Consider the following 15781-nt stretch of genomic DNA (forward strand, 5'->3'; position numbering starts at 1 on the left):
TTCATAAGATCACAGATTTAGAGTATAAGTCCAACTCCTTCAGTTCATAGATAAAGAAACCAAGGCCCAGAAAAGTTATGTGACCTGTCTAAGATCACATAAATAGAAGAGGCAGAGCCAGGAAATGAACCAGGCCCATGAACTTTACACTACAGAAGCTGCTTTAACAATGCCTCAAGGGTCTAAAAACCACTTTAGTTAGTGGACACCTGACTTTTCAAAAAGAGAGATAAGGCAACCAAGGGCAACATCAGTTAGAAGGTAAGCTGGTTTGTAAAGTCTCAAAGACAAGGCTGGTGGAAGATTAAGCAGTTTTATATTTATTTATGAACAGATTATTACCCCATAAAACAGTAAAAAGTAATGGAAGGAAAAGCAAAGTTTATAGAAATCTTGGCTGAAAATACAAACATCAAAGCAGTCACAAGGACATTTAAGAATGAAACTGGAAAGCAAACAGACAAAAGATGTAAAAGGCCTACATTTTTATGACAAACTTTTTCCACCACCAAGGACAATGGAACCACCATATTTGGACTTAAAGAGGAGGAAATGGAAATCACATTTTTTTTAAAAAAGATGCGAACAGAAGCTGTACTTAGGTCTAGATAGTGCAAGTCTGGAGGAAATAATTTTGAGAGATCATTTCTCAAGGTATCTCAAAGAAGTGAAGATAACAAAAAGGTAGGAAAAAACCCTCTTAAACATTATTAATATCAAAAAGGGAACAGGGAGAACATTAATAATTTCTTTTTTGTTGTTGTTGTTTTGGAGGGGGAAGGCAAGGCAATTGGGGTTAAGTGATTTGCCCAAGGTCACACAGCTAGTAAGTATCAAGCAATGAGGCTGGACTTGAACTCAGGTCCTCCTGACTCCAGGGCTGGTGTTCTATTCACTGTGCCACCCAGCTGTCCCCACATTAATAATTTCTGATCCAGACAAAGTGATCTATTTCCCCACCTATATAAAATCACAAAACAGACATATAGATAAAAAACATCCCTGATGAGAGTATTAGAAGGGAACAAGTTGAATTTTCTAAGCAATATTCCACAGAAGACCAAACTTTACCATCATACAATTGACAGAAATATGTAAAGAATGCATCTCACTGTCTGCTAACATTAAAAAAAAAAGGAGCAAACGTGACTTGGCAGAACAAAATGCTCCCTTACAGCAACAAGGTGTTTCCCACGCACATCGAAGTGGTACAAGATTACTTTAAAGATAAAACAATAACAATAATCTTGATTAACAACCTTCATTATTAATATCAAGTCATAAAATTGGTGGAAGTATGCTTGTCGCTGTAGTAGGAGAAATGAAAAAGAGCTTCTTTAAAGATGGTGATGTTTTCAAGAAGCTCCTTTTGGCAGGTGACACTGTGCTCATTGCATCCAGACCTGGAACACAATGGAGCCTCCCAAAGAATATAAAAATAAAGAGTTCGGTATGACCACCCACATAGGAAAAACAAAACAGAACAAGTTGATGAAGAATTCCTTCGGTCCAGATTATAATATAGAGTTGGATTGAAAACCTATATAACAGGAGTTCTTAAGCTGGGGTTTATGGCCCACTTGGTTGGTGAACAGATTATCAGGGGATTCATCAACTTCGAAAATTAAATAAATTACATCTTTATTTTCACTAACTTATGAGTGAATTTAACACGTGTTGTAATTATGAAGGTAGGCAAAAAAAAAAAAAAACATTCTAAGAAGGCCAGGTCAGTCATTCTTTTATTTCCCAGGGAAAGCTGCGCTCCTTTGAAGAACTTGATCCCCCACCCCCCAGTCCCTTCCTCCACTCTTCTCCTTTTCAGTTTTTTTTTGCTTTTTTTAAAAATTAATTTATCTTTAGTTTTCAACATTCACTTCCATAAGTTTTACGTTTTCTCTGCCTCTCTCCCCTCCCCCCTCCCCAAGACGGATGTGCAATTTGATATAAGCTCTACATATACATTAATATTAAACATATTTTCACATTAGTCATGTTGTATAGAAGAATTAGAACGAATGGGAGGAACTATGAGAAAGAAAAAACAAAGCAAAAGAAAGAGAGCAAACAGTCTGCTTTGATCTGCACTCTGACTCCATATTTCTTTCTCCGCATGTGGATGGCATTTTCCCTCATGAGTCTTTTGGAGTTGTTTTAGGTCTTTGCATTCCTGAGAAGAGCTAAGTATATCAAAGTCAGTCACTGCTGAATGTGGTTATTACTATGTACAATGTTCTCCTGGTTCTGCTCACTTCACTCAGCATCAGTTCATATAGGTCTTTCCAGATTTTTCTCAAGTCCACCTGTTCATCATTTCTTATAGCACAATACTATTCCATTACATTCATATACCACAACTTGTTCAGCCATACCCCAATTGATGGGCATCCCCTTAATTTCCACTTCTTGGCAATCACAAAAAGAGCTACTATAAATTATTTCCTTTTCCCATTTTTATGATCTCTTTGGGATACAGTCCTGGAAGTGGCATTGCTGTGTCAAAGGGTATACACATTTTTATAGCCCTTTGGGCCTAGTTCTAAATTGCTTTCCACAATGGCTAGATCATTTCACAACTCCACCAACAATAAATTAGTGTTCCATTTTTTCCCACATCGTCTTCAGAATTTATAATTTTCCTGTTTTGTCATGTTAGCCAATCCTTTTCAGCTTCTTTTTGTGGGATGATTTCCCCATTAGATGGGGGCAACTGGTTTTTTTTTTCCTTTTTGTATTTGTATCCCCTTGTGCTTAGCACAGTGCCTGACACATAATAAAGAGTTAACAAATGTTGACTAATTTACTGGGCAATTGATTACATATTGGGTAAGAGGGAAGAGTCAAATCGAGGCAGCTAGGTGGCACATTGAATAAAGCCAGAGACTTTGAATCAGCAAGACCCGATTTCAAATTTAACCTCAGATGCTTCCTAGCTGTGTGACCCTGGGCAAGTCACTATACCTTTGTCTACCTCAGTCTCTTCATGTGCAAAAAGATAATAATAGCACTTATCTCCCAGGGTTATTGTAAGGACTAAATGAGATATTTGTAAAGCACTTTGCAAACCTTCAAGCACTATGTAAATGCTAACTGATACTGTGACCTTTATTACTATAATTATGTATGACTCTGAGGTTATAAACCAATACTAGTGGAGCCCTCAAAAAAAATAGGGTAGTTTAGAGGATATGTAACTTAGAAGACAATGGATTTTGTTTTGGATGGACTTTACTTTGGACTCCTGGAATATGAGATCTTCAAGCAAAGTCTGGATAATCCCCTTTATCAGGTATGTCATGTAGGGCATTCCTTTTGTATAGAGTTGGACTGTGGGACCACTGAGGTCTCTTCCAACTCTCAAATTCTTTGATTTTGTGATTCAGGCTTTTGACAATGCGTGACTGGAGTTTAAGTGAGAAATTTTGGATTACAAAGGAATGTGCAGATTGAAGACATATGTATGGACATGCTACGTGAATCTCATGATAGACATGATACCACTGATACCTCAATGGGAGCTGATAAGATGCCTGAGCAAGAGTATGGGCAAAAAAGAGACCCTAGGATAGTCCTAGGGAAAACCATGCTAAGGGGATAAATTATATTCATAGCAATGCTATCTGTAATAGCAAGAAACATAAATCACTCAGGCATCAAATAATTGGAGAAAGGATAAATAAACTTTGGCATATGAATGCAGTAACAGCTCATATTTACATAGTACTCGCTATGTGCAAAAGTACTTTGCAAAGCATTTTACATATGTGACCTCATGTGACTTTTCACAATCACCTTGTGAAGCACTATTATCATCTCCATTTTATAGAAGAAGAAGCTGAAGGCTAGAAGAGATTAAATGACTTTGCCTAGGGTCTCACAGATATTAAGGCTCTGAGGTGGATTTGAACTCAGGTCTTCCTGACTACAAGCCTAATGTTCTATCTCTTAGCAGCCTACAAGCAGTTCAGTTTAGTAAACAGAGAGCAGGCCTCTGAGTCAAATTTACAGTACAAGTCATTCCCCAATTGATAAATGGTCAAAGGATATGAACAGGCAGTTTTCAGAGGAAGAAATCAAGGCTATCTATAGGCACATGAAGAAGTGCTCTAAATCACTTTGGATTAGAGAAATGCAAATTAAAACAACTCTGTGGAACCACCTCACACCTATCAGATTGGCTAATATGACAAAAAAGGAAAATGATAAATGTTGGAGAGGATGTGGGAAAATTGAGACACTACTGCACTATTGGTGGGGTAGTCAACTGATTCAACCATTCTGGAGAACAATTTGGAAGTATGCCAAAAGGATAAACAAACTGTACATACCCTTTGAATCATCAATACCAATACTAGGTTTGTATCCCAAAGAGATCATAAAAATGAGAATATATTTATAGCAGCCCTTTTCCTGGTGGCAAAATATTGGAAACTGAAGGGATGCCCATCAATTGGGGAATGGCTGAACAAGCTGTGGCATATGAATGTAATGGAATATTATTGTGCAGTAAGAATGATTTTTCTTTCCAGAAAAATCTGGAAAGACTTGAACTGATACAAAGTCAAATAAGTAGTACCAGGAAAACATTGTAGCAGGATCAGCAACATTGTGTGGTGATCAATGATGAAAGATACAGCTCTTCTCAGCAACACCATGATCTAAGACAAGTACAAAGGACTCATAAAGGAAAATGCTACCAACATCCAGATAAAGAACTGATGGACTCTGAATGCAGATCGAAGCACATTCTTTTCACTTGCTTTATTCTTTTTCTTTTCATGTTTCTTCTTTCACAACTGTGACTAATATGGAAATATTTTACATGACACCACATGTATAACTTATATCAAATTGCCTACCATGTTGGAAGAGGGGAGGGGAAGGAGAAAAATTTGGAGCTCAAAATCTTTTAAAAATGAATGCTAAAAAATTGTCTTGACATGTATTTGGGAAAAAAATAAAATCCAATTTAAAAACAAACAAACAAAAAGACTAAAACACCCTAAAGGTCTCAAAGAGCTCACTCCAAGCTAAGAGTACTAGGGTACTTGATTAGTCCCAAGTCTATTTTCCCCTTTATTGATGCTCTTAGGAATTGTGGCCTCATGCTTCTAGCCAACAATAACCTAAAAATATTTTCCTAGGGTTCTCTTTATTTGTGATAGACATTTATGTCATGAAGGATTAAGAAACTATTTCTGAACAACTGTCAATCCTGCTAAGATTGTTTATTGAAGAACTCTCCACAATCTGATGGCATCATTTATCACTCTCTTCTTCTGGCTTCAGGAAAGAAGTGACAGATGTTGAAAAAAGTAATTTAGACACAAATCAAGTCTTATTTAAGATTTGAAGTCATCAACACAGTGACTTTCATTTGAAAGATTCCCTTGGAAATGTCAGTTTATGTCATTAAGATATTCTTATAGAGAATCCTTAGAAAATTTATGCTATGGTATGTACCACACCTTAAAGGAAGCCAGTTTAAAAAAAAAAGGATATTTGAGCTATCAATAGTTAGTTAGGGTCACCAAGCAATAGAGATTTATTTATGAAAGATACAGCAACACTCTCTTAACACTCTCCTAGCCAGCTTAACTTACTATTTTTTTGAGCTTAATTTGCAAATATTCTAATAGCACTTAGTGATTATCCCTCGAGGTTCTTTTTGTCTCTTCTGCCTCCCCTTTTCTTTTCATGATGCTGATTCTCACTGCTCTGGCCAACCCTTCTTTTACCTTTTTCCTTCTTTGACAATCTTGTGACTAACAAGGATAGAATATTCCACCATTTTCTGATCTAAAGGGCCAAAGCCAACTAAGGACAGCAACCCATGATTGAAAAGAATCCTCAAAGTTGGTCTGACTCCTTTTGGTCTAAGAAGCGGTTTGTTGGTTGGTTGGTTCAGTCATTTTCAAGTTATGTCCAATTCTCCATGACCCCTTTAGGGATTCTCTTGGCAAGGATAATAGAGTGGTTTGTTATTTGTTTCTCTAGCTCATTTTACAGATGAGGAAACTAAGGCAAACAGGATTAAGTGACTTGCCCAGGGTCACACAGCCAATAAGTATCTGAAGCTGGATTTGAACTCAGGTCCTTCCTGACTCCAGGCCTGGCACTCTATCCACTGCAGAAGTGTGATTGGGCTGCTAACCTGGCATGCGGCTTACTAGTTTAATCTCAATCTATACTCTACTTCTATTTAGTCCAAATTTTAGAGGTAAAGGATATTGATAAGAGAAAACAGAATTAGATCATCCATGATGTTATTCTTAAGAATAAGATCATAGGATTTAAAACTGGAAATTAAGTGGTCATCTGGTATAACCTCTTTATTTTACAGGTGAGGAAATGAAATCCCAGAAAGGTTATAGAAACCTGCCCAAAGTCCCACGGATAGTAAAGGACAAGGTGAGGATTCAAACCTATGGCTTCACTCCAAGTATGGTGCTCATCCACTATACCTCCCTGCCCATTGCCTTTGAAAATGGCCTTCAAGCCGGGCGGAGCCAAGATGGCAGCTGGAGAGCAAGGACTTGCCTGAGCTCTCAGTCAGGTCCCTCCAAAAACCTATAAAAAATGGCTCTGAACAAATTCTAGAACTGCAGAACCCACAAAAATAGCAGAGGGAAGCAGGGATCCAGCCCAGGACAGCCTGGATGGTCGCTGGATGAAGTCTATAGCACACAGAGCAGAGGGGAGCGGAGCCCAGTGTGGGCGGTGGCAGGACCAACTAGACTAGTAGCCAGGTGGAACAAGGCCCCAGTGCCCTGAATCAGTGAGCTGTGGCAGTTACCAGACTTCTCAACCCACGAACATCAAAGACAACAGAGAAGGTTAGTGGGAAAAGCTGCGGGAGTGGAAGGAGTTCGCGGTTCAGCTTCCAGCCCCGGGGGCAGCGGAGGTGGGGCAGCTACAGCTGTTGTTACTTCTGGCTCCAGGCCCACCTGGTGGGAGGAATTAAGTGGCGGATCAGAGCAGGGGTGCACAGCCTGCCGAAGATCTAAGCCCAGTTCGGGTTGGGGCTTGGGGAAGGAGCAGTGCTGGTGTGGCAGAGCTGGCACCTCCCCCCCAAACGTGGAACATAGAACTCTGTAATCTACAAGCAGTTGTACCCCACTGAAAAATTCAAGGGTCAAGTTAGTTGGCTGGGAATATGGCCAGACAGCAAAAACGCACCGAGATTCAGTCTCAGACTTTGCATTCTTTCTTTGCTGACAAAGAAGACCAAAACATACAGACAGAAGAAATTAATAAAGTCAAAGAGCCTACAACAGAAACCTCCAAGAAAAACAGGAACTGGTCCCAGGCCATGGAAGAGCTAAAAAAGGAGTTGGAAAAGCAAGTTAGAGAAGTAGAGGAAACCATGAAAAACAAGTCAATGACGTGCTAAAGGAGACCCAAAAAAATACTGAAAAATACACTGAAGAAAACAACACCTTAAAAAACAGACTAACTCAAATGGCAAAAGAGCTCCAAAAAGCCAATGAGGAGAAGAATGCCTTGAAAGGCAGAATTAGCCAAATGGAAAAGGAGGTCCAAAAGACCACTGAAGAAAATACCACTTTAAAAATTAGATTGGAGCAAGTGGAAGCTAGTGACTATATGAGAAATCAGGATATTATAAAACAGAACCAAAGGAATGAAAAAATGGAAGACAATGTGAAATATCTCCTTGGAAAAACCACTGACCTAGAAAATAGATCCAGGAGAGATAATTTAAAAATTATTGGACTACCTGAAAGCCATGATCAAAAAAAGAGCCTAGATACCATCTTTCAAGAAATTATCAAGGAGAACTGCCCTGATATTCTAGAGCCACAGGGCAAAATAGAAATTGAAAGAATCCATCGATCGCCTCCTCAAATAGATCCCAAAAAGAAATCTCCTAGGAATATTGTTGCCAAATTCCAGAGCTCCCAGATCAAGGAGAAAATACTGCAAGCAGCCAGAAAGAAACAATTTGAGTACTGTGGAAACCCAATCAGAATAACCCAAGATCTGGCAGCTTCTACATTAAGAGATCAAAGGGCTTGGAATGCGATATTCCGGAGGTCAATGGAGCTAGGATTAAAACCTAGAATCACCTACCCAGCAAAACTGAGTATCATGTTCCAAGGCAAAATATGGATTTTCAATAAAATAGAGGACTTTCAAGCTTTCTCAGTGGAAAGACCAGAACTGAATAGAAAATTTGACTTTCAAACACAAGAATCAAGAATCGGAAATTGCAAGGGACTTACTAAAGTTGAACTGTTTTGTTTACATTCCTACATGGAAAGATGATGTGTATGATTCATGAGACCTCAGTATCAGGGTAGTTGAAGGGAATATGCATATATATATATGTTTATGTATATATATATAAGTGAATGTGTATGTATGTATGTATCTATGTGTATATGTATGCATGTGTATGTAGGTATATATATATATATGTGTGCTTTTGTATGTGTATATATATATGTATATGTGTATATGTATATGTATATATGTAAAAGAGAGAGAACAGACACAGGGTCAGTTCAAGATGAAGGGAAGATATCTAAAAGAAATAAAATGAAATTAAGGGATGAGAGAGCAACATACTGAGAGAGGGAGATAGGGAGAGATAGAATGGGGTGGATTATCTCGCCTAAAGGTGGCAAGAGGAAGCAGTTTTGTGGGAGGAGGGGAGAGGGCAGGTGAGGGGGGAATGAGTGAACCTTGCTCTCATCAGATTTGGCCTGAGGAGGGAATACCATACATACTCAGTTGGGTATCTTACCCCACAGGAAAGAAGAGGTAGGAAGAAAAAAAAAATAAATGGGAGGGGGATGATGGAGGGGAGGGCAGATGGGGGTGGAGGTAGTAAAAAACAAACACTATGGAAAGGGGACAGGGTCAAGGGAGAAAATTCAATAAAGCGGGATGGGTTGGGAAGGAGCAAAATGTAGTTAGCCTTTCACAACACGAGTATTGTGGAAGGGTTATACATAATGATACATGTGTGGCCTAGGTTGAAGTGCTCGACTTCTTAGGGAGGGTGGGTGGGAAGGGAAGAGGGGAGAGAATTTGAAACTGAAAGTTTTAAAAACAGATGTTCAAAAACAAAAAAAAAGTTTTTGCATGCAACTAAAAAATAAGATACACAGGCAATGGGGCGTAGAAATTTATCTTGCCCTACAAGAAAGGAAGGGAAAAGGGGATGAGAGGGGAGCGGGGTGATAGAGGGGAGGGCTGACTGGGGAACAGGGTAACCAGAATATATGCCATCTTGGAGTGGGGGGGAGGGTAGAAATGGGGAGAAAATTTGTAATTCAAACTGTTGTGAAAATCAATGCTGAAAACCAAATATGTTAAATAAATAAATAAAATAATAATAAAAAAATACTTACAGATAAATGAAAAAAAGAATTAGACTGGAGCAAGTGGAAGCTAGTGACTTTATAAGAAATCAAGATATTATAAAACAAAACCAAAGGAATGAAAAAATGGAAGACAATGTGAAATATCTCCTTGGAAAAACCACTGACCTGGAAAATAGATCCAGGAGAGATAATTTAAAAATTATTGGACTACCTGAAAGCCATGATCAAAAAAAGAGCCTAGATACTATCTTTCAAGAAATTATCAAGGAGAACTGCCCTGATATTCTAGAGCCACAGGGCAAAATAGAAATTGAAAGAATCCACAGATCGCCTCCTCAAATAGATCCCAAAAAGAAAACTCCTAGGAACATTGTCACCAAATTCCAGAGCTCCCAGGTCAAGGAGAAAATACTGCAAGCAGCCAGAAAGAAACAATTTGAGTATTGTGGGAAAACAATCAGGATAACACAGGATCTGGCAGCTTCCACATTAAGGGACTGAAGGGCTTGGAATACGATATTCCGGAGGTCAATGGAGCTAGGATTAAAACCAAGAATCACCTACCCAGCAAAACTGAGTATCATGCTCCAAGGCAAAATATGGATTTTCAACAAAATAGAGGACTTTCAAGCTTTCTCAGTGAAAAGATCAGAGCTAATTAGAAAATCTGACTTTCAGACACAAGAATCAAGAGAAGCATGAAAAGGTGAACAAGAAAGAGAAATCATAAGGGACTTACTAAAGTTGAACTGTTTTGTTTACATTCCTACATGGAAAGGTGACGTGTATAATTCATGAGACCTCCGTATCATAGTAGCTGAAAGGAATATGCATATATGTATGTGTATGTATAGATATACATATGTGTGTGTCTATGTATGTATATATGTAGGTGTGTATATATATATAAAGAGAGAGAGAGACAGAGAGAGAGAGAGAGACAGAGAGACAGAGACAGAGGGCATAGGGTGATTTGAAAATGAAGGGATGATATCTAAAAAAATAAAATGAAATTAAGGGATAAGAGAGGAATATATTGAGAGAGGGAGAAAGGGAGAGATAGAATGGGGTAAATTATCTCGCATAAAAGTGGCAAGAAAAAGCAGTTCTGTAGGAAGAGAAAGGAAGGCAGGTGAGGAAGAATGAGTAAATCTTGCTCTCATCGGATTTGACCTGAGGAGGGAATACCATACACACTCAATTGGGTATCTTACCCACAGGAAAGAAGAGGGAAGAAGATAAAAAAGAGGGGACAATAGAAGGGAGGGCAGACAGGGGGAGGAGATAATCAAAAACAAACCCTTTCGAAAAGAGACAAGGGTCAAGGGAGAAAACTGGATAAAGGGGGATAGGTTAGGAAGGAGCAAAACATAGTTAATCTTTCACAACATGAATATTGTGGAAGGGTTTTACATAATGATACGCATGTGGCCTATGTTGAATTACTTGCCTTCTTATGGAGGGTGGGCGGGGAGGGAAGAGGGGAGAGAATTTGGAACTCAAAAGTTTTAAAAACAGACGTTCAAAAAAAAAAAAGTTTTTGCATGCAACTAGGAAATAAGATACACAGGCAATGGGGCGTCGAAATTTATCTTGCCCTACAAGAGAAGAAGGGAAAGGGGGATGGGAGGGGAGTGGGGTGACAGAAGGGAGGGCTGAGTGGGGAACAGGGCAACCAGAATATACGTCATCTTGGAGTGGGTGGGAGGGTAGAAATGGGGAGAAAATTCATAATTCAAACTCTTGTGAAAATCAATGCTGAAAACTAAATATATTAAATTAAATAAAAAATGTTGATTCAATAGTCAACAAAATAATAAATATTTATTAAGTGCCAAAAAAAAAAAAGAAAAAAAAAGAAAATGGCCTTCAAGCACTTCATCCCTTTGGAGCACAAATGAATGAGGGGCACTACTTAGTCGTCCCACTGACCCAATCAATTCTGTGAGAAAAATTAATATTATACTATTACAATAATAACTACTTATTTGTGATTCACCCTTTTTCCTTATTTCTGTTACAACCCATCTCCTGAAAAGGTCAGTCAGCCTCCGGAGGGCATGGCTCAGTGAGATTTGCTCTCTGCCCTCAACACACATGCTAGTTAGTTGGGTAGAACTCTACCTAATTGGGAGATCTAATTTCTGTTAGACTGCAGTCTGGATGAACCTTTGCCTAGAGGAGGAAGCCCTGGTCCTTGGTCTCCTCCATCAGAGTTCAGGGCAACCCAGCTCATGAAGGAGAAAACTAGCTAAAGGTCCAGATGGAGATGGCTTCCTCTTGTCCAGATCCCTGGAGGTGGCTGATTCTCATTATCTAGCCCAGTTCTCAGCAAGAAGAGAGCTGAAGATTTTTCGTCCACCTGCTTATTAAATGTCCACCAATCAGGACTGAGTTTCACTTCTCAGGAGAGTTTCCTAGAGGAAGGGATTTAAGACATTTCAGGGTCTCCCGTAGTCTTTGGTTATAGAAAGAAACCACTGGCCATCAATTTATTGATTGCCAGCTGGGCTAATTAATAAATTAATTAATTACCCAGACACTGTCTCTCAAGGTTTTCATTCATGTTCCCTAGGACTTTATTCTTGCCTCTGAAGGGTCATGCTCAAAAACTGTGGTTGTTTTTTTATCCTCATAAAAGCTATAGAGAAATGAGCTCAGCATTCTTCTACAACTTTCTGCAACAGTAAAGAGAATCTTCCTATCCCACCAAAAAAATACCAGGGTACAGGATGGGCACACAGGAAGTAAGCCCCTGTACCTGAACACAACCTGGGTAGACCTGTGGTTCCCTGATCCTAGAAAAAGGGTGCCCTAGAGAGCAGACTCAAGAATACATATGTTGAGATAGCTGTGGCAGAGAGGAGAGAGCAGGGACCTCAGCCTCAGGAAGACCTTGGCTCTAGGCTACCTCTGGCACATACTGGATATATGACTCTGGGCCAGTCACTTAAACTCTCAGCACTCAGGGAAACTCTACTTACTAATTTGCAAAGCAAGGGCCAACCTGGTAGAGGAATTTTCCTCAGTGAGAGTCTACTACACCAATGAAATTACAACCACAAAACAACATTTTCTCGCTATGAAATAGAACGCTAAAAGAGGAAGGAAAGAAAGCAAATAAGCAATTATTTAGCACCTACTATGTGCCACACTGTGCTAAGGACTTTACAAACATTATTTCCCTGTTCCTCACAACACCTTACAACGCAGTAACAGTACCAGTAAGGTAGGTGCCATTATGATCCCCATTTTACTGTTGAGGAAATGGAGACAAACAGAGCATAAAGTGACTTGCGCAGGATCACACAGCTAGTAAGTGTTTGAGGCTGGGTTTGAACTCAGGTCTTGAGCTATCTCCAACGTACCATTAGGTGCTTCTGGCGGAGAGACAAACTAGCTGGCTGGTTGTTCAGACAGGATCCACAGGGTAGCACTAACTTAGTTGTTTTGAAGAAAGTACCTTGTATATAGTAGATCCTTAACAAATCCTTGCAGAATTGAATTTCATTACCTCACGTCTTTGATTTACAATGTCAGGATCTGGGTATTATTAGGTAACTCGAAGTGATCAGTCCTTGAGGGGAAGAAGAGATGTTTTTAGACACAAGAATGCCAATGTATTTATTTATAATGTGGTATATCTTTTTCCAGCAGCTAAAATCTTTGATCTTACAATCTAGGGCACTCTAGTTCTAGGTATCAAGTGAGCTAAAATTCAGGTTTCCCATGCACAGAAAATTAAAGTGGCTCATAAGCAAAATATTCCCTATTTCATGACACATCCTTTGAGAGGGCTTCCCACGTATAATTACACTTATCAGGGTTACTTACTATACAGTCTCCCCTTTTGGTGGTGGTAGGGGAAGAAAAATTTTCCTCCCTGCATTAAATCAGAGAAAAGTGCTGATCTTTATTTGTCCTCAGTCTGTCTAATAGATGGAAAAAAATAACTACAGACACGAAGAGTTAGCTTTCTATACATTGACTGGATAACTTTGGGTCTCATTACAGCAGGGGTTCTTAAGATCTGCAATTTTGCTTATTTAAAGTATCTGACAACTTAATCTCAGGTATTTGCACTTATTCATCTAAATATATCATTTTGAGAAGAGTTCCATAGGCTTCACCAGACTGGTCAAAGGGACCTGTGAAAACTAAAAAGGCTAAGAACACCAGAATTATGGAGAAAAGTAAAAGAAAGCCTCAGGAGGAATATGGCTTTGACTACTGATCTACTCTGCTGTGCAAAAAGTTTCATTGGCTCCCCATTGCCTTTAGAATAAAATATAAACTCCTCTGCTTGGCACTTAAAAATCTTCTTCATCTGGCTCCTTTCTACTTTTCCAGGCTTATGATCCATTCTCCCCTTTTACATATTCCGTTGTGTAGCCAAACTGGCCTACTTGGAATTACTCATCTGAAATATTCCACCTCCTGTCTCCATGTTTTTATACATAGTTGTGCTCCATGCCTAGAATGCCCTCCTTCCTCATGCCCAGCTCAAGAATCCCTCGCTTCCTTCAAAGTTCAGCTCATTCGCCAACTCCTAGAGTCTTTCCTGATTCCCCAGCTGCAAGGTCTCCCCTCCCCCATTTTCCTGTATATCTCCTTATGTTTACACGTTGTTTTCCCCAACACAATGTCAGCTCCTTGCGATGAAGGACTATTTCATTTTTGTCTTCATAGTCCCAGCACAGTGACTAGCAAATGGTAAGCACCTAGTAATGTTAATTTATTGACTGATCAAAACAAGTATACGGCCACACTATTAGCTGATCTGGTAAGAGGAGGAGAATAAACATTTATATACCACCTAGTATGTGTCAGGTACTCCACTAAATACTTTATAGATAGTACAATAAGTACAGTGATAATAAAGAGAGCTGGCATTTATTAAGTGCTTATTCTGTGCTAGCTACTGTGCTAAGCACTTTACGAGCATCTCATCTGACTCTCATTACAAGCTCTTATGACCACCACTTTACAGTGGGGAAACTAAGGCAGACAGAGGTTAAGGAATTAGCCTGGGGTCACACAGCTGGAAGTGTTTGAGGCTGAATTTGAATTCAGGTCTTCCTGACTCTGATTACTTACAAAAAAAGCCTTTGTTAAGAGTGCTTAAAAGCCATCTAATTTAGAACGGTTATTTTCAGCCAAAAAAGACTGCATGGTTGGCACACTGTAGGCACTTAACAAATGTTTACTATATCATTTTGTATCATACTGTACTGTATTCTAACTAGAGGTACCAAGCCATTAAGAGGGTTGGTGGTAGGAGTTCTACAAGCTGAAATCACATATACTTCCAAAAACATTCTAAAAGTTTTTTTCTAATGAGTAAGTTAATCATTTTGTTCAACTTACCATTTCTTTCTTCCATCTTTTGCAGCAACTGTTGAAGTACGTAAAGCTCTTCAGGATGAGATTTATTAGGGATATCAGAGGAAACACTGACTATAATTGGAAAACATAACTAGCATCCAACTTTGACTCCTATACTCCCTCCTCCAAGGCACTGGCAGTCATTACACAACATTTCTCTCTCATTTATCCCACTTTGGATCCGATGCCTTTTGATAAACTTAGTCTGGTTAATTTTCAGACAGGAAAACATGATAAAAGGAACTATTAGAGGTGACTAATATTCAAACTCCATGTTGAATTCTTCAAATTATACTTCAAAGTCTTGATCAGAATGTAGGCAAGTTAAATAGGAACTTTCTTCACGATGAAAATGTTTTCATTCTTTGCATCCATGAATCAGTAAAACATTCTAAATGGAAAACAAGGAAAAAGAGTACACATTTGAAAAATGCAAAGTTAATAAATGATTTTTAAAGGGTATAATAAAAGTCACAGAAAATCACAATATAGTTGGAATTCCTATAATAAGTTCTCACCTCGGTTACTCATACCTGAAACTATTGAACTCTAATTTTTAAACAAAAAATTCTGTCCCAAGAACTCTGTTTTTATAGACGACAGTAATTAAATAGGTTTGTTTCATCTGAATTTTTAGTTGATTTCATCTCCTTTTTTAAAGGGAGAACACATTTAAATGAGTAAATATATAATTGTTTGATCACAGAATGTTTAAGATAAAACATACATAAATCAAGTCTTTTTCATCAAAATCTACAGTGAACACAGGATATTAGATGTTCTAGGAATATTTAGAGATGGTTCAGTTCAATTCCAAATGAAGAATACTCATGGTGCCCTCAACTGCATGACTACTTTTCCCTTTTTTTTTAAAAAGAATTTAATAATGTCAGTTTTAACACGTAGCTTCCTAATTTTTCTAACCTTTAAATATTAATTTTTTTGCCATCTTATTTAATTTTCAAAGATAGTTATTCAACTTGAAGAATAGTAAAAGGAATTTTTGCCCCTAAAACATAGGATACTTAAATTTTGACATCTAAGAA

At 38.5% G+C, this 15781-nt stretch overlaps 1 protein-coding gene across 1 annotated transcript in view; it reads right to left on the bottom strand.

Moving 5' to 3' along the window:
* SETDB2 (SET domain bifurcated histone lysine methyltransferase 2) overlaps positions 1-15781 on the bottom strand; it is a 108592-nt gene that overhangs the window by 91253 nt on the left and 1558 nt on the right. The window contains exon 2 of the mRNA XM_036743908.1: positions 14718-15126. Coding sequence (XP_036599803.1) covers positions 14718-14733 — 16 coding nt within the window. The 5' untranslated portion in view covers positions 14734-15126. The remainder of the gene's footprint in view (positions 1-14717; positions 15127-15781) is intronic.

Source organism: Trichosurus vulpecula, chromosome 2 (genome assembly GCF_011100635.1).
Source record: "Trichosurus vulpecula isolate mTriVul1 chromosome 2, mTriVul1.pri, whole genome shotgun sequence".
Classification (NCBI taxonomy): Eukaryota; Metazoa; Chordata; class Mammalia; order Diprotodontia; family Phalangeridae; genus Trichosurus; species Trichosurus vulpecula.